Source organism: Erythranthe guttata, chromosome 13 (genome assembly GCF_056151865.1).
Source record: "Erythranthe guttata isolate IM_541 chromosome 13, IM_541, whole genome shotgun sequence".
Lineage (NCBI taxonomy): Eukaryota > Viridiplantae > Streptophyta > Magnoliopsida > Lamiales > Phrymaceae > Erythranthe > Erythranthe guttata.
The window spans coordinates 15,758,000-15,781,196 of record NC_142545.1 but is presented as its reverse complement, the minus strand read 5'-3'; the positions used below and the strand labels follow the sequence as shown (position 1 = coordinate 15,781,196).

Here is a 23,197-nt window from a genome sequence, read left to right as displayed (position 1 = left end):
TATGGAGCTGGATTTTGGAAAGGTGGCTGAGAGAAGGCAAATTGGTGGGGGGGGGGCCTTGTATTGTAGCTACAGCTGGGGTGGGGGTGAGTTACAAGTGGATATGTGGTGGAAGATTCTTGTGGATATGTTTGTTTTTTTTTTTTTTTTGTATAGATATTGTTCACCTGCAGGGGTGGGTTAATTTCCCTGAATTATTTTTTTGTTGGTTTCTTCCACCACCATTCTTGGAGGAAACTCGGTTGTCACTGACAATTGGGGCTCTGCTGCTTCTTTTTGCATTTTTTTTTTTTTATCGTTTTTGGTCTGTCGATCACTACTTTAGTTTGGTAATTGTGGAATAGTAATAGTAATACAGAAAATGTAAATAACTAGAATAGAACTGAGAGAAAGTAATAATAAGAGACAATTCGTAGAGGTATAATTGTGGGTGTTAAATGGGAGAGGGAGTTTTTCTCATTTATGAAAGTGATGGTTACCAAAGAAAGTTGCAAATAAGTTATATCCGACACACGTAGTGGGGCTAAGAAGCGACAAGTTAATACTAATTGCCCAACAAAACCAGTGAGCTAAAACAGAGCCACTGAATTGACATGCAGAACCCAGCAAACAGGACTTTCTAGAACAAAATACAAGGATAAATAAACCCAAATATATTTTCGCAATTCCAGTATTTCAATAGATACTCATCAAAAACCCAAGCAAAATTCATAAAGAAAGTGAATTCATCTAACGATTTCGGAAGGAACAGACGACCGACCGGTCATAACTAATTTATAGAGACAGAGAGAGCACTACAATATACAAGTAAATACCGACAACACAATAAGAACGAGATTTTCTTGCATTCGTTCATCTAAAGAACCAACGCCTCTGCAACAAATTGACACAATATCCAAAGTCTAAAACAATAATTGCCCAATATTCAAAATCTCACCATTTACAAACAAGATCAGCATCCAGTGGGATACTTAACCACAGCTTTCCTACAGTGAATCAAATGAACCACTCTTCAACCTTTCCATACGAGCCTGTAGCCCAGATAATGCCTTTTCATCCATCGGAAGTATCCCACCCTGCACACGATTACCTGCCCCGTGCACTTCTGGAACAGGATGATTATTAACATTCCCGTTTACTTGTATCAATGGCCGATTTCTGGGATCTGGATTCACTGCAGATGATCCTAATTGGATGCTCTTCATCCTTTCCCTAATAGCGTCTAATGTCCCATTTGACACTGCAGCAACCGTAAATAATTAGGTAATTATCAAATAAATAAATAAGATTAACAGCTTTGATGAAATAACTAACCACCAGATGGTAATCTCTCATTTCTCGAATCATCCAAGTTATGTTGTAACGCCGATTGACTATAACTAGACACTCTTGGAGAAATGACATTGAAACCCTGATCATGTTCAGCGTACGATGGTGGTAAACTGAAATTTGTTGGTTCGGCTCTCGCATTCAGATTTCTTGAGTCGTTTAATGTGTTTGCATTTACAGGGGAAAGAGGATTCGGAGAGAGGTTGAGAGCAGCTGGGGGAGGAGTGGACAGGGGCACGCTTGAAGGTGTCCTTCCTGCTGCGGCGTTTTTCTCCATCTGCCAGAAGAATAAATATTAGAACAGTTCATTAAAGCTTACAAGATGCTGCAACATATAATCAATAGAAAACGAGATCCAGACCTGTGCCAGACCATCTCTAATGTATGTTCGAAATGCATCACTAGCATTTTGAAGCTGTGAAAAAATGTCAACCTGACAAGAAGTTGAGCAAATAAAATTTTACTGAAAAAAATTGAACATTAACAAGCTGTTTTAAACTAAAAGTGTATATAAAATATGGTAAAGATCGAATGTTGGCAGATGTTAGAGACAGATCGATTACCTGAGGATACAACTGTGTTATGCGATACAGTTCATACAAACCAATAGAGCAAGTCTGCTTGTCACCAATTTTCTTGAAAATTGCAGCCAGTTCTTGCTGTTATATGCAGATACCAGGGAGCTAGTTTCAGAAATATGGGGCCAAACATAGCGGGAAAAGGCAAAAACTAAAAGGATAATATAGCAAGAGACTAATAAAAGACCTCACTATACCTTCAATTGGGCATCTGCAGATTGTGCAGTAGGTGCTGGATTGTTGGCAGTCGAGTCGCTCCAGTGAGTTTGCCCAGCAGGCCCAGATGGCGTCAACATTCTAGCAGCTGCTAAGGTCTGCTCAATTTTATTTGAATTAGAATGACTACAATTAATTATGAATAACCACAGTAAACAACCGTATCATCGAGAGTACACCATAACTACCTGAAGATTAAGATCGATGTAGGCAAGAATGATAGGTTGAGGTTGCATGTCTATTGGGACCATGGAAAGATGACCCTTTATAGCAGTTCCACGAAGTTTAACAAGCTCATGTAGAACGGTTTTAACCATGCGAAGTGGTTTGTCATCAGCTCCCGCTCTTAGTAAATTCATAAGGTTAAAAAAAAAAAAGCATGTTATTGATACACAGTCCATCACAAAGACCGCAACAATACTGACGTTTGACAGTCTACCTCGTCAAACAAGGAACAAAAGTTAATTGAAACAAGTAATTAAATGAGTACCTCTTCCGTATTTCATCCATTCCTAATTCTTGTAGATATATATGGATGCTCTGAAGGATGCGGTCAAGGTCTACATCATGTATTGTGTTTTGCAGGACCTATATTACATGAAAATGGGACAGATTAAACAATCACTATGTATACAGATCACAAGTTTATTAAGAGTAAAACCACAAGTGGTCTAGATGGCTATAAAGAATGATAAGAAAACAAACCGTATAACAATACCTTGGTAAGTTTAATTAAACATTTAACAACCAAATCTGAAAATTTCTGATTTCTAATAACGAGAGACTCGTTTATTGCTGGAGCCGGCCATCTTGATGGATCCAGAGGTCTCAAGAGATTTATAAGCACAGCAAATGATGAAGTACGGTCTGCATTATCCTGAATTCGGAAGACGGTCATCCAAACAAGCAAGAATAAGTAATCTACAGGAGAGACGAATACTCAAAAAGCTTAAGGCCTGCTGATGCCCTTTTATGACTATAAGTTAAAAAAAGTTACCAGAATCTTCAACATCAGAACGTTCAAAGCTCTCAGCAGTTGACTGCCATCATCCATCTGCGGAACCCTTTCATCCAAAAGCCATAACAACAGTTCTGTGATGAGACTATCAAGGGTACTTTGCTTGACTGCATGAGCAAGTCTCTTGTTCTGGAAAGTCTGCACGAAAAAAAAAGGACAATATCCAAACTCAAATTTAAGCTTTACAATTCAAGACGAGTCCAAAGTTCTTGGCTCACGTCCAGCGAAGAGGGAATCAGGTATGAATAAAACAAAAGAAAGTAGCCCCTACCTGCATCAAAGTGTTCAGGACATATTTACAAGATCTTGAAGAGGCACCAGTGAGACTAAAGTCAAAAGTTTTTGCCACCTGTAACAAATAAAACATTTTTGAGGAATTCTGATGTGACTAACAGGCAAAATTAAAACATGGAAAATAAAAAATAATTGCCTTATTTGCCAAGCATGAAACAAGTCTATCAGCATCTTTCACTACATCATCCATTGCGCTGCCATCAGGATCAGCGGTTGCTTGTGCCAGTTCGTGGCATATAACTTTCATTCCTTCGACCGACTGCAGAAAACAAGGACTCCGTTGATAAATGAACACAAATACAAAAACCTTCTTTTTTTTTTTTAAGGAATGATGTCAAGGTTAAACATCCAAATAATTGAGATATTTCAAGCTAGATAAGGTTAATAACAGTTGAGGAAAACAGACCTCAGTTTTGTTCATGCTTTTGGTAGAAAATATTAAATAACAGAAAAGCATTTAATTCATGCTCTAGAAAATATAGGGACAGTCCAGACAAGCAAAACATTCAGGACCTGAATAACATCTCAACGACTTCAAAGCTTTCTTAGCAAACTTAAAATTGACAATATACAAGCTTGGGCAAAAAATTCAGAGAAAACTCTCAAACTAAATCATGAAGATTGGTATATTTACATGTTCTTGAAGTCGTTAATGTAACTCCATCAAAAAAATTATTCTTTCATTGATACTGTTGAAATAATAGTGTCATTTTGACTGCATTAAATAACAAACATGACAGATAAATTTGGGACAAGAGCAATCCCTATCTTTCTATAACTCCCTTCAGACTTCTAAAACCCGATGTTTCTTCCACGTGAATTTTTAAAACAAACCTGCTCGGGAGAACCATATGTAATAATATCCAGCGATTCGTTCCAATCTGTGGGGCCCACACCAGAATATGTCTGAGTCATCGGAAGTCTATCCGTGTGAACTTCAGGAGGACCATAGTTCTCCCTGTGACAAATAAATGGTAATGATAAACTTAGAACAATATGGGCCTCTGTACTACAAATATAATGAGCAGGGGGAAACAAGGAGTGGCTGGTAGCGGATCTACATTTTTGCTGGGGTAGACTTCAAGCCCACTCTCAATCAACTTTTTCATATTTCCTAATAGCTTATTCAAATGATTTAGCTCACCCAAACTATCTCATTTAGCCCGTCCGCCCAAATTCCCAAGCGGAAATCTAATATTAAAAGCTCCAATAATCATATTTCGGACACATTATGTTTTATTTTAAACTATTGCAATTAAGGTCTACACATATTTACATTGTTTTGGTATTTTTTTGGGACCCGAACCCTCATAAACCTTTAATAAGCCCTCTTAGTAAATGTTGGCACCACCACTTTCATATAAATAACACACCAGGAAAATGTCAGGTACCTGTTAAAGATTGGGACTGTTATAGACCGTGAAACTTCGCCACTCTGCTCAGCTGGGTCAGACCTGCAGAATCATGGAAAAGTTATTTAGCAATCAACTAAAACGAGAACATAAAATTGTGATCATATGTTCATTTTCTCCTCAGTAATACAACAAAGGCAGCATGAATGAACAACAACATGAAAGTTTCATTGTGGTCATACTCATACGGTCACACGTTCATTTTCTTTCCAGCCTAGAACTTTATCTGAAAGCTAATAAGTTCTTGACCACAAACTTCACTCAATAGTAATGAGCTTAATATGACTAATAAATCAAGCTCGCCCAAACACATACCCACTATCTCTAACTGAACGTCTTAGGGCAGCTCTAGCTTCGCCTGGTCTCCCTTCCTTCCTCTTCTCCATCTCTCGAGCCTGAGAAAATAAAAAATATATACATATATTTAAATGTGGTAGAGTAAAATTTTATTAAAATGGATATCACAAAATGTACTTACCTTCCACTTAAATCTATCATCTAACATACTTCTTTGAGCTTCAGTAAGCTTCCCAACATATCTCCAAATATCATCACCTAATGCAAAAATTATTGTCAATGATCAGGCAAAAGAATGATTAAAACATTAAATAATAACTGTGATGATGAATGTTATTATATTTGTCAACAGCAAAAGAAAATTTAATCATTTACTAGCATCAATCTGGAATGAAAATACTCTCATTCTTTTACAAGAGTTTGTGTACTATGCAAGAAGTCCAAATAAATATTCCATCATTCTGCCAGCAGTAATACCGATATAAAACTCACCAAGAATCTTAAATCCAGTAGCTAAAGTATTCAAAGCAGCTTTCCTAGTGTCACCGTCTCGTTCAGAAGTTAAACTTGCAACAATTTGCAAAGATTTCAATTGCCCACTTATCTGACAAGAGAAGAACAAGAAGAATAACACATAAAAGACTTTGCAAAGATTTCAATTGCCCACTTATCTGACAAGAGAAGAACAAGAAGAATAACACATAAAAGACTAAGTCAACTGAAGTAATGATAACGATAATGAAGTGGCTCTAACTAACAAGTTACCTCAGCTCCATGATTATCCAGTAAGAATCCAACAAGATCAGCACATTCTATCCTCGTTCTGTTGTTTCTAGAACGCAAGCCCTCCAATATATAAGGAAAAGTTTTTGCAGCAGAATACGTGTGGACAATTTGCTTCATCAGTTCTCGCATTTTTTCTCTAACTTTTTCAATATTATGTCCAGACTGCAGTGCAAAGTAACGACCATTGGGTAACAGTTGAACAAAAACCAAATATGGTCACAAAGTTATGAGAATCATCATCAAACATGCAAATGCAAATTGAAGTTTAGAAAATAATAACATTTGAAGCAACCAAGGCACTAGTGGGCATCCACTTAAGGAGAGATCATTCTACTATGGGATGTTACGTGTCTATTACCTTCTCAACCAAGCAAGGAATAAATATGGCTGCCTCTGCTTCAGTCATTACATAGCTCTCATTCCGGAACATATCCAGAAGTTCGGGAAGGAATTCCAGTACCTTATAACATTGCACATGAATGGAACCAGGTCAGTTTCAGCGAGATGTTAAAAAAAATTATAAATATTGCAACCAAAGATGTCACTGTAAAAAACTAGTTTGACCAGAATTTCATAATAGATTATATACCTTTAATAAGCATGATGTATTGGATTCGCAGATCCTCAACACAAACCACTTTAATAGTATGTCTAAGACTTCAATTAACTCCCTTCCCATGGATGGAAGAGCCTGAAATATCAACAAGAATGTAAGGGCCTATTCATATATCGTGCAAAGAAAAATTATGAAACTACACTAGAAGAACCTTCTGCAGCATCTCAATCCCATCAACTTGCTTCTTAAAGTCAGTGCTTAATAGCCTCCGATGCAAATCCTCTCTAAAGTACCTCATGACATCGTTCTGGCGAAACATGAGCAGAAACATTTATTAACATCTCACGATGATATAATATCGGTACGTAATAATTTCATGAAGCACCAATATGATTCTGATATTGAGACCAACTCACAACCCTTGAACGGTATCGTCCTATGTGACAGACATATCCTAAGACCAGACCAAAAATACAGGTTCTAGAAACTGTATAATCCCTTTTCATCTAAGAGGTGTTTTCCCATTATCCCATAAACTATAAGGGCCAAAAGCGCAGAAAACTTCAAAATTTATCACAATCTTAAACAATGACATCAAAAAGCGCAAATCAAGCAACAAATGCTCAGTAAAAGAAACCTCAAGATCTTGAATTTGCTCTAAACGTAATTCTTCAAACTTGAATCTGCGAACAACCAATCTCTCTCTGTCATCCTGCATCATTATCACTCAATCATACATATTTGTTTTCAACAAAGATTAATGAAGCTGCTGAGTATGACCAAAGTTAATGTACCTTGTTTGAATCCTTGACATTCAGCAAAGCTTGAGACTGAATGTTGATGTCTTGAATCGACATGATTGGCTCTTGCCTTGATCCCTTGGTAGGAACAGTTCTCTATGCAAGCAGAATAAGAATCAAAATGTATTATGCTTAAAAATCAAGCAATTTAAACGCATGAAAACATACCGAGGGCACAGCTTTGCTTCCATGTCGTGAACCATTTGTTTTTCCAGTCTTTGTGCTGCTTTTGGTTGCGATGCTTGCTGAAGCCGATCTACCAGATTCGAAATTTTCTGCTAGTCAACGAGCAGAATAATTAAATAAAGGGATTTGCAATATAGTACTCTTTGGCTTGGGAGGAGTAACAGAACAAAACAAAATACCTTGAAAACCCCCGTATGACTTCATTCGTTCGACAATTATAGCTAAAGCAGAACCTTGTATATCTTTCAAGTTTTTGGTCACCTATGAAGTGAAATAGATTATATACAAACCATAATTACATAGGGTGTATCTTCGACAAGACTCAAAAATTTGCAACCTACATACCGTTTCTTGTCCACAAATCCTCAATATTTCACTAAAGCATGTTTCAGCAGCTTTACGAACATCTGCTGATTTATCCTGGAAAGTTAACCAGAAATTTAACCATGCAATATCCTTAGAAAATACTTAAATAGAGGCAAATGCCAACTTCAGAACATTTCAGTGCACGTCATTAGATTTTATGTAAGAAAGTACCGTCATAGCAGATGCAGAGGGTTTTAGCAGCTGTACAGCATCAGGAAAGTCAATCAGTCCAACAAGTTGTTTTGACAACCAGTCAAAAAGGTCCTTGCGCCCTTCTGCACCAAGCTTAGCATCTGTGAGAGCAGCTGTAACATAAGGGACCTAAAGAAAAGCGAGAGCAACAAGGTTAACAACGCATATATAAAGATTCATGAAAAAATAATTTCTAAAGTAATGAATACTGACCATTTTATCAAGATGTGCAGCAGCAAGCCAAGAGTCTAAGGTACTCAATGTGCACTCTCTCATGTTCTTCTTATTGTCCCCAAGGCATTTCAAGATATCTGAGAGAATGCCCTGCATGAAACAAAATAATGTAAATAATATGACTACTTTTTAAGGGAGAAGATAGATATGAAAAACTAATTTTGAGAACATGAACCTTGCTTGACTTCTCAACTGGCTGCCCCATCGCAGATGCAAGAGCACCAATAGTGGACAATGTTGCCATAATCAGATTTTTGTTGCTATCATGCAAACGGTTTCTTAGAGCCCCAAATAACTCTCCTGGAAGTAAGAGAAGAAATGAACATACATAGAATCCTGATAGTTTTTATTTTAACCAATAGATACTATACCAGTTCCAATAGGCTGAATACGCTTGTTGGCCTCCTCCAAAATTTTATTGACGCTCTCAATAGACTCCAAGCGAATCTAGGACAAAATGTAAAATCAGCATACTGACTTTAAATGATTTATAGATCTGATATTCATCTCTACTGTATGTAACCACACCTTCCAGTCAGAACTCTCCAGGCCCTTCAACAAAGTGGGGGTGATCTTTTCACTAATATCTTCACGTGGGAGACCATCCGCACCACCAGCAGACAAGGTTGATGTAGAATCAGTTACTTTCACGGTCTTCTTTGGAACTGCAGATGCTCCCTGTGGATATTGACATTAAAGAAGTAAAGACCACAAGAAGTAGATTTAAGGGGGAAAACTGTTAACCACCCAAGTAATTACCTCAAATGGATTTTTTTCATACTCAGCGTCAAGTGCACTTAGAAGAGCAGGTTTAACATCAGAGAGGAAACTCTTAATATCTACATAAAGAGTAGCAGTCAACCCCTATGAGATCTGAATAGCATGATTATAAACAAATTATATAAAAAAAAAAAATTCACAAGCATCACCTGGACCGACAAACTTGTGTAGAGAACCAATTAGTTTAATAGTAGAATTTCTAGTTGCAGCAGCACTAGATTGTAAACCAGTATCTTTGCAGAACTCAATTAAATCCTGTAACAACAAACACGGTGCATGTTAAACAGTTGAAGTCATCTTAAGGATGTATTGCATGAAATAAATCAGATCGGAGGAAAACATTATATTTCTTTTTTTTTTTTGCAAAGTAGCTTCGATCACCTTCAGTTTAAGATATGAAATACCAAAATCGTCCACAGCAGAAACCATCCACAGTAGGCCTTCACTGAGAACCTTGGGATTCTTGTGCTCTTTCATGATTTTATACAGCTGAAACCGGTGATTTAGGAAATAATAAGCAAAAAATTAGCCAAACGAGTGTTTTTGAAAAGAAAGTAACCTTATAAAAAGTACAAATAAAAAATTGAACGAAGTGTCAGCCGTGACAACATTAGCAAAAGAAACAATATCACAAATCACTTTATGTTTGATTATACAAAATTGCAGACATTTTTATCAAGCAAGTCATTGCTTTAAACCCTTAATGAAAGAAGTTGAGCATTTTATTGATTTGCTTATCTTCATTTACCCAACTCCCCCATAAAATGTACACGCAACTTGAGAAGTTTGGGTGCACTATTTCCAGTGTTCGGATAACCAAAACTAACTGCTCTACAGCACAGACAATATTCAATTACCCAAGAATGTTTCTCTTTTTAGTTGCCACAATCACACCTTCGAAACTGTTGCAATAAAGCAGTAACGGTATATATAAATCTCAGGGTTCTAATCTGGCAGTTCTATTTTTTAAGTAGCTATCAATGATTGAACTATATTGACTTAAAGTAATTCAGAACCACAGACATTACGTAGTTCTATTATAAAATATTTTTTAATGCCCGAGTCAGTTAGAGAAGATAAGCAGCACTACATGGATAGTTTTCCAGTTGAGAATGTGTTATTAACGCTAATCCCGGCTGAATCGGTGAATATGTTGCTGCAATTACTGGGGATGAACAAGGGTAAGAAAATAGAACCCGAAATGGCTTATTTGTTCCTTTCCCATCTAAACGATAAGTTTGACTGACCATGTATAGTGGTTCATTGTTAGAATACAACGGTGAAATAGGATAACAAATAACAAGGACTTGAGAGTGGGAGCAACTTGTCATCCGGTTTTTCAAGGCTACATAACAGTAATTTCACAATGTAAGATACTCGCAACTTGCAAGAAGAGGTAAGCAAAAGAATCTACTACACAGCTAATATTATTCATAAATGTATCTAAAGGGAAGGACTTACCCTCTCAAAAATAAATCCTGGTCCTACAGCTTCACAAAATGTAGTAAGGCACTTCATGGCCTGACCACGGGTCTTTATGTCAGCAACTCTTTCAGTAATACCTGTCAACAAGTCAACATTTAGATAAAGATACTAACTCGTAAATTCAACTCCAAGCAAAATAATTCTAGTTATCACAAATGCAAAATAACTCGTAAATTCAACTTCAACCAAAACAAACTATACTATCACAACATTAAATGGGGGTAGAAATAACAGATATTTCTGACCTAAAAGGCAAAGCACGACACATTTTTTGGGAAATTTCGATGCTGTTGAAGCTATGTGTGTAATAATATCAATAAGCTGTTGCTGGACCTGCAAATCAACACCTTGCAAAGGATGAGCTAACTAATCTAAGTAATCAACAATGGAGGAAAGATTGCACTCATGATCTCATACCTGAACATTTTTCTCATTCCAGCCAGGAAGAACACAAAGTAAACGGATCAAAATCTCAACTGATGGATCAAGACTGGTTAGTGCTTCAACCTGCTCTTTAAAAGACGTAATAGCTGCAACAAAACAATGTGATTAATTCAAATCCACATAACGTAAGAAGCACAATTAAAACATGCAAGACACATTCCATTTTAAAAATCATATAAAAGCTATAGTTAATTGGTCAGAATGAATGTAATGTACGTAATTTAGTTGCTCAGCCAACAAACTCCAAGCAAACTCTGAAGCACCAAGAGATTATATCTGAGACTTAGAAGTATTCGCTATAAAAATAATTAAAGAGAAGGGGACAAGCCATGTCTTATACTCCATAACCAAAATATCATGTGAAAGTTAAGAGGTGAAGGCACCATTTGAGTTCTCTCAATAGGAAAAGGGAAAGCAGTTACCAACAAAAACCATGCACTCAATGGTCTTGATTCAAGAAAAAAAATTCTAGAAGTAAAATGGAATTAAGCGAACATTATGAAGTCAATAAAGTCAAGCAGTAATTTAAAGATGCAAACCTTCAAGCCGCTCTTTCCATACAGCACTCTTTAGCTGAGTAATTGTATCTGCTTGTATAAGGGATCCTACTCTGCTCTCAATCTCTTCCAAACTCATTTCTGATGGCTGTAAGAAAAGGTGGATTATTTAATCAAAGAATGACTTCTTAGAATTACCGGTGTAGCATCCCATCATGGAATTACAGCTAGAGTGAACGAAGGACACGTAAGATTTTACCTCAATGTCTTCCTGTTCCGTGGGCTTGGGAACTTTTGATTGTCCTACATCACTTTTCTTGTTGGTACCAGATTTCCCAGAGGCAGCTTTCTTTGTAGCAGCAGGCTGTCGGTAGTAATAAACCATGCATATGTCACAGGTAGATATCGACAAGTGATTACCATTTTATTTATCCCTTTGTGGCAAGAATTTTGCCAACATCAGTGGAAGTGGGGTTTGGGTAATAAAATAACTTACAGCTGTATTAATAGGCTTCTTTCCACTAAGCATGCTAGCCGCTGATCTTCTAGCAAAAGATCCATCAGAAGCCTGCATGAAGAGAATAGAAAACAGAATCAGTGACATAAAGTCTAATCCACAGAACATTATATGCAAAGCAATATATTTTTTGAAATTACTGACAAATGAGGGTGTATTAAACATTACGGAAAAGGAAAATTTTGACTTCCATGCTATTAGCAGACCACATTAATGAAACAATGAATTTCATGTTTACACACTAGAACACGGAAAGCCAATTTGGAAGAAAACCTACTGACCTCGGTGCTAGGCATACTCCGCCCAGAAGATTGAACTGCAACTGAATTTGATGTAATAAGTAGATATGTTAAGAAAAGCGTAATAAAATAAATTGAATCACATAAGATAATAGACATTAGATTCCAAACCTGAGCTCGGAACGGAAGATGGGTCCCCTGTCCCGATCATTTCAGACAACTTCTTTTTCCTAACATCATCTAGCTTTTCCAGTGACTTCTCCAAAGGCCTCATACCAACCATCTAAAATAAAGAGGCATAAAAACAATGGAATTCGTGTTGTCAAAGGAGAAGGTGAAAATTGACAAATTGACAGATGAAGATGAAAAATAAAATACCTTAGCAATAGCTGCCAAAGCTGAGAAAGCTGCATCCCTCACTTCAGGTGTTCCATCATTGAGGCACTGGAGTTCATATATATTTCAACAAGAAAATCAATAACAGAAAAGATAAAACAACACTCCTTGAACAAACTAAATATGCATAACACTCCTGATAGCAAAATAGATATCATTATATCAACAAACAATTAAGGATTCCTAACAAAAACAGGTGTGTAGCTACATGGATGTCAAAATCTATGATAATTGACATCAAGTGATAACTGAATTTGTTTGTGTCAAAACTTATGATTATTTGCTAGGGAAAATAGTCCAACTGAACCATGATACATCTCACTTATATCAGAGACAATTAAAAATCAAAATGTGTGGCACAGAAATTATGCATCTATTGCTGACCTCCATGCATATTGGAACATATTCCTTGTGCACTTTGAGTATAGCTGCCTTGTTACTTGTCTCAATACAAAATGTAACCCAGTTCAATGTCTGTGATCGTACAAGAGGAACTTTATTTTTCACTGCTGTCTTAACATCTGCAGGAAAACAAATTTATTCATCAGCAGGTTATTCATCTGTAAAGAAACCTTGCTAATATAAAAAAACTAAAAGTTTACGGAATATAGTAGATTACAAATCACAATATATTCTACAGCGATTGAGGGAAACTTTCAGAATGTACATTATATTGATGAGAAACTTCAAATCAGTAATCCTAAGATCAAAAAAATTATCTGATATTCCAATACACCCTGCAACATAATTAAGAGGCAGCAGAAACACGTATATACAAGGGCTGTCATAACATAACCGAAACCTACAGACTGATGTCAGAGGTGTCGTGAATCAACTATAAGACAGTAAGTCAGAAAAAGGGTAATATTGCAAAATACAAGATGTCTTCAATACATAACACGAACAGGAAGTCTCATAATATTCAAAGGCTGGGAAGTGTCGGGTGAATAAGTTAAACAAAATAACATATGCTGTATAGATATTCAGATATGTATAAATCCTGCCTTCAACAATGTCAGTGAAACTTAAGCATCCTGATGTGTGCATTGCTTGAAGAGTTTGCATCAGCGCCTCTGTCATTGTAGGTTTCTTCTCCTTCAGCTTTTCCTATACATCATCAAGGATCAAGCTCAAATAAGTCAACATCAAAAAGTACAGAACTATAGTTCATCAGTAAGCAAAACTTGTACAAATTTATCTCCATGGCCAAAGCTACCCGTGCAACATACAAAACTAAAATAAACATAACGCCAGTAGCTATTGGTATATTTTTATGTTTGCATCCTCAAATTTAATTGAACAAGTACAGAATAGGGAAATTAACGTAAAACTTAATGACACATGGAGACAAAAGAAAAGGTTAAATCAGCCCTCATTTCAGATTCATTGTTAGGAGGTCTTGGACTTTTTCCACTTTATAAACAATAAATGTACAAGTAATATACTAACCAGTAATACAGGCAATAAGAAGCGAGAATTGCCTGAGAAATGAGTTCTCAGACCCCTGGCAAGATTTCCCAGGGCTTGTATAGCTTCAACAGCAACAGCAATGTTTACATCTGTAATAAGCTGCAATTTTTTTAAAAGTAATGTATCACTGGAGAGGTCAAGTTTCTTTTACGTCGTTCCAAAATTTATGTGACTGCAAATTAAGAAGAAATACAGAAGAGATATATTTCAAATCATGAGACCAAATATTGTTTAGAAACCATAGACTTCAATACAGCCCAGGAGAAACAGTCAATTGTAAAATAATTTTGCTTCAGACAATAGTATACCAACAAAGTTGAATTTGAAATTCAAAACAGCTTGTGGACATACATCATTATATAAAGCAAAGTCAACTTCAGTTAAAATTTTTGCATGGAGGAATGGATATACCAATAGCAAATCAATGTGTATTTTATCCCGAGTCGCCATGCCCTTTTCTAGGAAAATTCAGCTGAAGGGAGTAAGGAGTATACTTTATTCTCTCCATCCATACCCTCATGAATCTTATCAATGTGTTGCATATTTGTCGTGAAGCTCTTTTGCAGCACAAACATCATAAATCTAGACATTTATAACACATAGCACACCAGTTTTTATCCTCTCATTTTTTTATGGCATCATCTTGCTTTGACCACTCGATAAACGTCATAATCATCAACATTTATCTTTTAACATTCCCCTTCCCTCCATCCCCATCACCACTCTGTAGCCTTTTCACAAGATTCTATCAATGTTTATAGCAGCCAAATTCCAGCATATACCAAACCCATAAAGATTGTCAAGACAGCACCAAAATTACCAGCATCCAATAATACATCTCCATTAATCAAAAGATTAATAAGACAATAGCAATGAACATATGAAGAAAAAATGAGTGGAGAAGATCGACAACGAGTGCTTTTCTTGAACAGTTCTAACAGCTAATCTTTAATGACTAGTTCTTAAAAGTTCAAACTATATTTGAAGAAAACCCAGTCATACATGTCAGTACACTATACCTTCTCTCTCCTTGGCAACCTATTTCAAGATGATGCATCATCATCATCATCATTATCATCATCATCATGTCTTCTACTATGGTTCCCATAGTGTGATTGCAAGCAAACGAGTTATGGAGGGAGAGCTCAGAAACAAACGCGAACAATAGAATATTTCATCTAATATTGACCACTAGAATCAGCCAACAAAACCAATTACACCCAGATACGCATGCAATTGAGATAGAAACGACAAAAGAAGCACTTACACAGTTTACCAAAGAAAAGAATTAAAATAATACAGAAAGCCAAACCAAGGAGAACCTTTTTTAATGTTCGACAAGCTTCTGTAAAATCTCCAGGAGCAATCCTTTTAGTAGATGCAAGTTTCGTTAATTCAGCAACAGCGTCTTTTCGCTCAGACCATTTGGCAGCTTTCTAAAATAGATTAAAATATAAAAACAATCACAGAGAACACATTTCTTAAATTACAAATGATAACACAGATCTGACTCACCACTCCTTCCCAAAATCCAGACTTCTCCAAAGGTGTTATAATATCAACTGGATCAACAAGTTCATACTCATCAATATCCTGAGGAACTGATAAAGAACATGTGTCAGACAAAAAATGGATAATCATATGAAAACCAGGACAATACAGAAAAAATACAATAAGATATATTGTCAAAAACAATAATCATTGCGGTGCCCGATTCATTTTGTCTAGCTTGTCCAGAAAAAAAATCCAATTAATGACAACAATTCAGCTCAGTAAGAACATACTATCAGCTGCACTTTCTTCGGCAGGACTAGATCCCACAGCTTGACTAACAGCTTCTGGTTCTGGCTCTTTGTCCTGCTCAGACCTGATGGATAAAAAATACAATAAGATATATTGTCAAAAACAAGAGTACTTCACACTGAAGGCTGGCGATCACGTACAACGGTAAGGAATAATATTCAAATATATTCCGCATTTTCTATCAGAAGGTGAGCTTCTACTATCCAATCATGTAAAATCATAACCAACAGAATTAGCAGTCACCGGCTGGACATGCTTGTTGCCGGATAAGAAAATAATATATTAAACATTGTATTTAACTCCACTGATCATCATACTAAAACATGAGACAAAACTTAAGACTAAAAATATCAGACTCAAGAGCTGTACAAAAACGGAGAGTAAGGTTATCTTCTGCATACCTTTCCAACAATCTCTGACACACTAAAAAATCAAATGTCCATCACATAAACACCACATCAAAATACAAGCCTATCCTACAAGTGAAAAATTCGAAAAACAAATCTCCTAAATCAACACCAAAGCATATAGGATTAATATAAAATAATCATGAACAAAGTCGGGGCATGCTAAGTGAAAATTTTATATAAATATATATGTAATTTTTTACATCAATACCAGTACGAAGTGGAGACTTAGTTACACCTAAAAACCAGAACCATTATAAAAAAAGCGTATATAATAATTTATTGTTACTGCAAGAGAGCGAGAGAGAGATACTCACCTAATTTTACGGGTTGGCTTTGCACTTCCAGTAACATTGGCAAGCTCTGCCTCCAACTCTTTTTTCTTCCATGTGACAAAACACAAAAGAATAAGGATTTTGCATATAATACCAGACATTGAGGCAAAAAAGAATTAACAAAAAAATAAATTCGCATACCATTGTATCTCGCATCTTTTCAAACAATATTGATTTGACGGGGTCCTTCCCTATCCAACGACAAAGCTCTAGTGTCAGACCTTTTGAAGAAGCACGAACATTCTGATCTTGGTGATCAAAGAGTTCAGGAAGCATCTTTAATATTCTTTTGGGTGGTACTATCTTTGACCCAAATTCACTGATTCATTATCCACCCAAATGTCATTGTAATGAAAAACTGATAAGGGCTATTTTTTTGAGAAATGATGGACAACAGCAATTAATTGCACACCTTAATGCCTGAAACATGACATCTATTGCAGGAACAACTGCTTTGGCAACCTTATTTTTTATTGCTTTCTCCATAGCATCCTACAAATGGAACATTACTCATCCAATTAAGAATATCTTATAAGAAATGCAACTCCTGGAAAAACAAATATGAGCAAAACTAGAGTGCAAAAGTCTTCAAAGGAATTAAAACATTTAGCAACCCATGTCTTAACAATGAAATAAAGTGATTCAAATAAACTAGGGAGTGGACATAACCCATCCAGGAAAGAAGGCCGTATTACCCACATTCTATCAACTTTTCAAACATTTAACTCATGAAGCAAGTTATACAGCATCTAGTAAATATCAGAACCAGAATCGTGAATTTCCTAAATATTCTCAGTTTCACACGTACCTCTATTAATGCAGGCAACGGGAAGATGCATTGTTACTATTTAACAACTAATATTTCTCAATGACAGTAATGTTCTTTAGTATTGTACTACCAACTAAATTAGTCGTTCCAAAGAAATAGCATATTAATTTTGAAACATACCAGGAAAGCTTCAACAGCCTCCAACTCTAGCCATAACATAAATGCCATCTGCGCCTTCTCCACTGTTTTGGGCCTTCCGGTTAGACATTTCGCCACTATTGCATCGCATACCTCTTTTGCATATCTAAACCGCAGACAGAACCAAGATAGTTAACTAAACAACACATTTAATAGTTTCACATTTGTCTAACAAATACATAAAGTAAATTTCACAGAAAATTTTGAATGCAAATTTCACCTTCCAACATCAGCATCTGCAGCTTTTAAATAAGCAATGAGAGCGTCCAGGGCCTTCTCCTGCACGGGCGCATTGGAATCCGCTACCGACTTCCTGAAAAACGGACCTAGCAAAAACTCCAAAATTAACAAGCAAGCACTAAATAATTCAAAAAAATAAAATAAAGACAACAACACATTAAACGTAGCTCGTTCGCCAGTTTCTTACGCAGATCAACCACACCGCAATCAAGCATCACATTAAATCAGATCTACGACGAGAAATCAAACTAAATTCTCACCAAATTCACGAAGTCGCCCGTCCTTGGGATCCGAGATGGAGTCACAAACGGCGGCCAAATCGAGGTTCGCATCATTCCTCACCTTCCAATTCTTGTGCGTCAGCCGATCCTCCCACGGCAGTTTCTTCGCCTCCTTCAATAACTTCTCATCCTCCGACATTTTCCTATTCTAGCCGATAAATATCCGTCCCCAAATCTGGCAACGATAATATACTCAAAATGAGAGACGACGTTCGGAATCCTTCCGCCGTTCGAATAGTCGCCGTTAAATTAACCTGTGTATCCACTCCGCCGAATGCCGGCGATTCCCGATTGAGGGTTGAGTGTGAAGCGGGGGTGGGTGCATACGATAAATCTACTATATTTTTTTTTTCTTTTCCTTTTTTCTTTTTATTATTTTCTCTCTCAACATTCAAAAAAAAAATAAAGGAACAGAGGAGAGAGAATGAGAGGGCTAATTTTATGTTTTACGTTTTGGGACAGAGGGAGGCCGTAAATTAATACGACCGCGTACAAACAACGACTAATAAAAATCGGACACGTGGATAAAATGAGCCAATGATCTGCCGACGTGAATTAAGGGCTTCAAAAGGCGCGTGGGTTATAGCGAGTACATTTGTTGTGGTTGAGCGGTGTAAATTTGAATGGGACTGGTGCGGGTGGGGCCCACTGTGGGGAGAAGACAAAGGTGCTTGTAAAATATTTGCAAATTCAAAATTATTTCGAGTGGGGTTAATTAGGTAAGGAGAGCGGATTGCCTGCGGTGATCCCCACGCATTGGCTCTGCGCCGTGGCTTATTTTTATTTTTTTAAATGCAAACAAATTGAAAAGATTTGATCCAACGGTTGGGAAAGGGATGCACACGAAAAGATCGATAGAGATGCCAATGCCAGATCATTGATTTTGTTTCCTTTTATTAACGAAGCGTGACAGTATTATTTTTGTATTTAAATTTGGTATTTTAAATTTCAAATAACTGAACGGCTATTTGTTTATTTAAATTTGGTGAGTATGAAGCGTATCTGATGATCATATAAAATTCACAAGGAAATATGATGAATTAACAGTTGTTCAATTTATGGAAATATTTACTGGACTTTGGTATTCAAAATCAAATATTCTCAAATTATATATATTTAATTTAATTCATTTTTATATGCTCAATTATTACAGGTAGCCCACATAGAAGGCCCACAAGAAAATAACAAATTATAACTCCATTTTGCTGCTGTGTTACCTGCTACGTACGACTAATGCCCGATACTCTGTGTAAGTGAGCTTAATCCATATAAATACAAAAACAATTACTAGTGTAAATAAGTTTATATATACATGGTAATATATTTTTTAATAAAATAAAAATAAAGTCCAATTGGAAATCAAAATTAAAAACTAGGCCTGCTTTTGAGCCCAATTAAAACCGGGCCCAAATTCGTATGTTTCTAAAGTGAAATTTAATTTCGATTTTGTTTCAGGACTGAAAATATATTTTATCTATGGAATGTAGTCAACAAAATTGAAGACTGGCCCGAGCCTATCTTTGAATTTATTTAAATCAACATTGGAGATTTAATTGATTCTCTAATTAAAAGTCATGTAACTAATTTAATAACAGAAGTCAAATATTGCTAATGCCAAAAATCGACTTATCATAAATCATGGATCGAACTTTTACAATCCAAATTGTTTACGCAAGACACGATTGATTGTCAATGAAATAATCGTATGAAGTAGATCATTCTCAAATTAAATTGAGTTTTCATTTATTCAACTTCTCCCGCTGTCGGGATTTGAAAATAAAATGGTGCACATGGTCTATATATGTGATAAATAAATAATAAAATAATATATATATATATATATATATATATATATATATATATATATATAGATAGATAGATAGATATAAGATACATCCAAAAATATATGTTTGAATATCAAATTTCTATTAACTTCTTTAAACGCAACTATTTCCTTAATCCTGTCCCACTGCATTAACCTTTTTGATAAATACAATTCAATCTCGTGCATAGGTTATAGGATTTATCATGCATATTGGTTATTGAATTACTGTGTTTTATATTATAATGTTTTTAGTTTATCAACTTTGCTAATATGAAAAAGGAATTTAATTATTAGATGGAGGTGCAGATATAGCTAGCTCTTAGCCGCCTCTATTCTATTAAAATTAAATATTAATCAATTAATTTAGGATAAGATTAGCTTTTCCAATATTTCCTAATATAATTAATTAATTTTTTTTATTTTTTTTTGAAAGAAATATAATTAATTAATTAATAAATTAGTTTTAAGTGTGTGTCAAACTAGCTGTCACAAAAGTATTTCCCTTTTTAATATTCTTACCTGCCTCCGTGAAGTCCACCACATTATAAAAACAAGGATATATTATTATATTCTCTTTTTACTTTATTTTTCTTTTTTGATGTATATTCCCTTAGTTAATTGCTTCATAAAGTTGTTAAATATTCCATCTCCGCACACAGATTAACAAAAACAATCACTGTCAAATTTATTTAAACAGTAATTAAAACACATAATTACTTTGATTTTTCTTCGCATCCATGAATGTCTTAATTTGAAACCCTAATCACATTGACTAATATACTTACCAAATTAATTATAATTTGACTATATTGGCACCAGATCTACCTCGCCAGAACAAACGTAATAAATTTCTCCAACATTAATAAACAAGTTTTTCGGTCCAATCGTGCCACGTCATCGTTAAAGAATAGTCTAAGATCTAAACCATTTTTTTTTCAAAATTTTCTCTATATAAACCTAACTCATGTATAATGTATCTCCACATTCATAGTAATATTCACTATTCAAAATATGGCTTGTTCCATTAAAAATACCCCACACATCGCCACCGCCGGCCGCGGCGGCGCCGCCTCGAGTCCGCTTCTCGTTAAACCGACGCGCATTATTCCGACGATCAGAAAACCTAACAGCCGCCACAAAATATCATGCAAATCCACAAACAACCACGATCAAGAACCGGTCGGAAAGTTTGACAGGAGAGACGTATTAATCGGCCTCGGAGGTCTATACGGCGCCACCACTTTCTCCGCCTCCCCTTTCGCTTTTGCCGCCCCTATATCCGCCCCGGACGTAACAAAATGCGGCCCCGCCGATCTGCCACAGGGCGCCGCTCCGACGAACTGCTGCCCCCCGCCCACGGCCACGATCGTGGACTACAAATTCCCTCCGCCGTCCACCACCATGCGGGTCCGCCCCGCGGCTCATTTAGCCGACAAAGCCTACGTGGCGAAATTCAACCGGGCAATGGAGCTCATGCGGGCCCTCCCCGACGACGATCCCCGGAGCTTCAAGCAGCAGGCCGCCGTCCACTGCGCCTACTGCGACGGCGCGTACGACCAAGCTGGATTCCCGAATCTTGAGCTTCAAGTACACAATTCATGGCTGTTCTTCCCCTTCCACAGATACTATCTTTTCTTCTTCGAGAGAATCTTGGGTAAGCTAATCGACGACCCAACTTTCGCGATGCCGTACTGGAACTACGATTCCCCCGCCGGAATGACGATTCCGGCCATGTACACCAACCCCAGCTCCCCCCTGTACGACAAGCTCCGAAACCAGGGCCACCAGCCGCCGGCGCTGATCGACCTGAACTTCAGCGGCTCCGGCACCATCACCGCCGAACAGCAAGTAAAGAGAAACCTCACCGTCATGTACAGGCAAATGGTGTCAAACTCCAAAACCCCACGTCTCTTCTTCGGCAGCGCCTACCGCCGCGGCGAGGATCCAAACCCGGGAAGCGGGTCGGTCGAGAATATTCCCCACGGCCCGGTTCACGTCTGGACCGGCGACCCGACCCAGCCCAACGGCGAGAACATGGGGAACTTCTACTCCGCCGGAAGAGACCCGATCTTCTACGCCCACCATTCCAACATCGACAGACTGTGGAGCCTCTGGAAAGGCCTCGGCGGGCGCCGCCAGGATATAACCGACCCGGATTTCCTCGACGCCTCCTTCCTCTTCTACGACGAAAACGGGCAAATGGTTCGGGTCAAAACCCGGGATTGTCTGGACAACACCAAACTCGGGTACACATACCAGGAGGTGGAGATTCCATGGCTGAAGAGCCGACCAACGCCGAAAGTTTCCTCCGTGCTGAAAAAGCTGAAGAAGCTCGGAAAAGCGAAAGCCGCCGCGGCAGAGACACACCGACCGCCGAAGGAGGTGCTTCCGGCGAAACTCGACAAGGTTCTGAAAATCATGGTGAAACGGCCGAAGAAGAAGAGGAGCAAGAAGGAGAAAGATGAGCTGGAAGAGATTCTTATTATCCAGGGGATTGAATTGGAGAGAGATGTTTACGCGAAGTTCGACGTTTACATTAACGACGAGGACGACGAGACGAGCACAGAGGAGAATACGGAGTTTGCCGGAAGTTTTGTTAACGTGCCGCATAAGCATAAGCATGGGAAGAAGATTAAGACGCAGTTGAGGCTGTCGATTACCGATATTCTCGAAGATTTGGACGCCGAGGACGACGAGCATGTGTTGGTGACTTTGGTTCCGACGAACGCCGGAGATTCCATTACTATTCACGGTGTCAAGATTGAGCTTGACGACTAATAATCGTACGTCCGATTTTTACGAATAATCAATTTTAATTATATATTTTTTTTTAATATTAATTTCCTTTGTGTTGGAAATTAACCATTTGGTGTAATAATTGTTGTAATGAACTATTTGGTGTGTTTTGGTTTTTTTTGAGAAAGTATTGAAATTGTTGTAATGTTGTATGTGGCATGTGAGGGTATTTTCGGTACGACAGTATTTTTGAATTGCAAATGATTAGTCAAATTTTGACAGCTACGAGAAGTTAGAGATTACGTTAATTAATTAGACTAATTAAATAAATTAAGTACTTTTGGATAATGAATTTGTAAACCCCAATGTTATGTGGTTGTCTTCTACTTAATTTAATGAAAACCCACCGAATATTAATACAAAAAAACCTGCTTTCTTGAAAAAATAATGTTATGTTAAGACCTGCTCTGTGTCGTTCACATGGCCAAGTTGCCTAAAAAAAATCATTACA

At 37.1% G+C, this 23,197-nt stretch overlaps 2 protein-coding genes across 3 annotated transcripts; one reads left to right on the top strand and one right to left on the bottom strand.

Annotated features, from left to right (window-relative positions):
• Positions 1 to 656: 656 nt before the first annotated feature.
• On the bottom strand, positions 657 to 18,575 carry MOR1 (ARM repeat superfamily protein). 2 transcript variants are annotated; one of them, XM_012993264.2, is made up of 54 exons: positions 18,105 to 18,575; positions 17,825 to 17,930; positions 17,587 to 17,710; positions 17,050 to 17,129; positions 16,779 to 16,956; positions 16,620 to 16,684; positions 15,877 to 15,959; positions 15,608 to 15,693; positions 15,415 to 15,528; positions 14,072 to 14,191; positions 13,627 to 13,729; positions 13,007 to 13,143; positions 12,605 to 12,670; positions 12,398 to 12,509; positions 12,269 to 12,309; positions 11,967 to 12,038; positions 11,730 to 11,834; positions 11,513 to 11,618; positions 10,947 to 11,059; positions 10,775 to 10,862; positions 10,506 to 10,606; positions 9,426 to 9,533; positions 9,194 to 9,299; positions 9,024 to 9,103; positions 8,793 to 8,942; positions 8,636 to 8,711; positions 8,440 to 8,564; positions 8,244 to 8,354; positions 8,010 to 8,159; positions 7,818 to 7,892; positions 7,652 to 7,733; positions 7,455 to 7,561; positions 7,281 to 7,382; positions 7,124 to 7,198; positions 6,698 to 6,793; positions 6,520 to 6,621; positions 6,289 to 6,390; positions 5,910 to 6,092; positions 5,637 to 5,748; positions 5,326 to 5,402; positions 5,163 to 5,242; positions 4,827 to 4,889; positions 4,270 to 4,393; positions 3,572 to 3,694; positions 3,413 to 3,490; positions 3,121 to 3,279; positions 2,842 to 3,000; positions 2,614 to 2,711; positions 2,312 to 2,468; positions 2,105 to 2,221; positions 1,893 to 1,988; positions 1,691 to 1,762; positions 1,315 to 1,606; positions 657 to 1,240 (listed from the first exon to the last, which is right to left on the bottom strand). In XM_012993264.2, the coding sequence occupies exons 1-54, from the start codon at positions 18,262 to 18,264 to the stop codon at positions 987 to 989; spliced, it is 6,051 nt and encodes a 2,016-aa protein (XP_012848718.1). In that variant the 5' UTR covers positions 18,265 to 18,575; the 3' UTR covers positions 657 to 986. The 2 variants fall into 2 exon arrangements, with proteins under 2 accessions (XP_012848718.1, XP_088667720.1); XM_088811594.1 differs by having other exon boundaries at positions 1,318 to 1,606.
• A 2,204-nt stretch (positions 18,576 to 20,779) lies between these two features.
• On the top strand, positions 20,780 to 22,947 carry LOC105968974 (aureusidin synthase). Its single transcript, XM_012993689.2, has one exon. It carries the CDS (start codon positions 20,962 to 20,964, stop codon positions 22,726 to 22,728), a length of 1,767 nt encoding a protein of 588 aa, XP_012849143.2. The 5' UTR covers positions 20,780 to 20,961; the 3' UTR covers positions 22,729 to 22,947.
• The last annotated feature ends 250 nt before the right edge of the window (positions 22,948 to 23,197 follow it).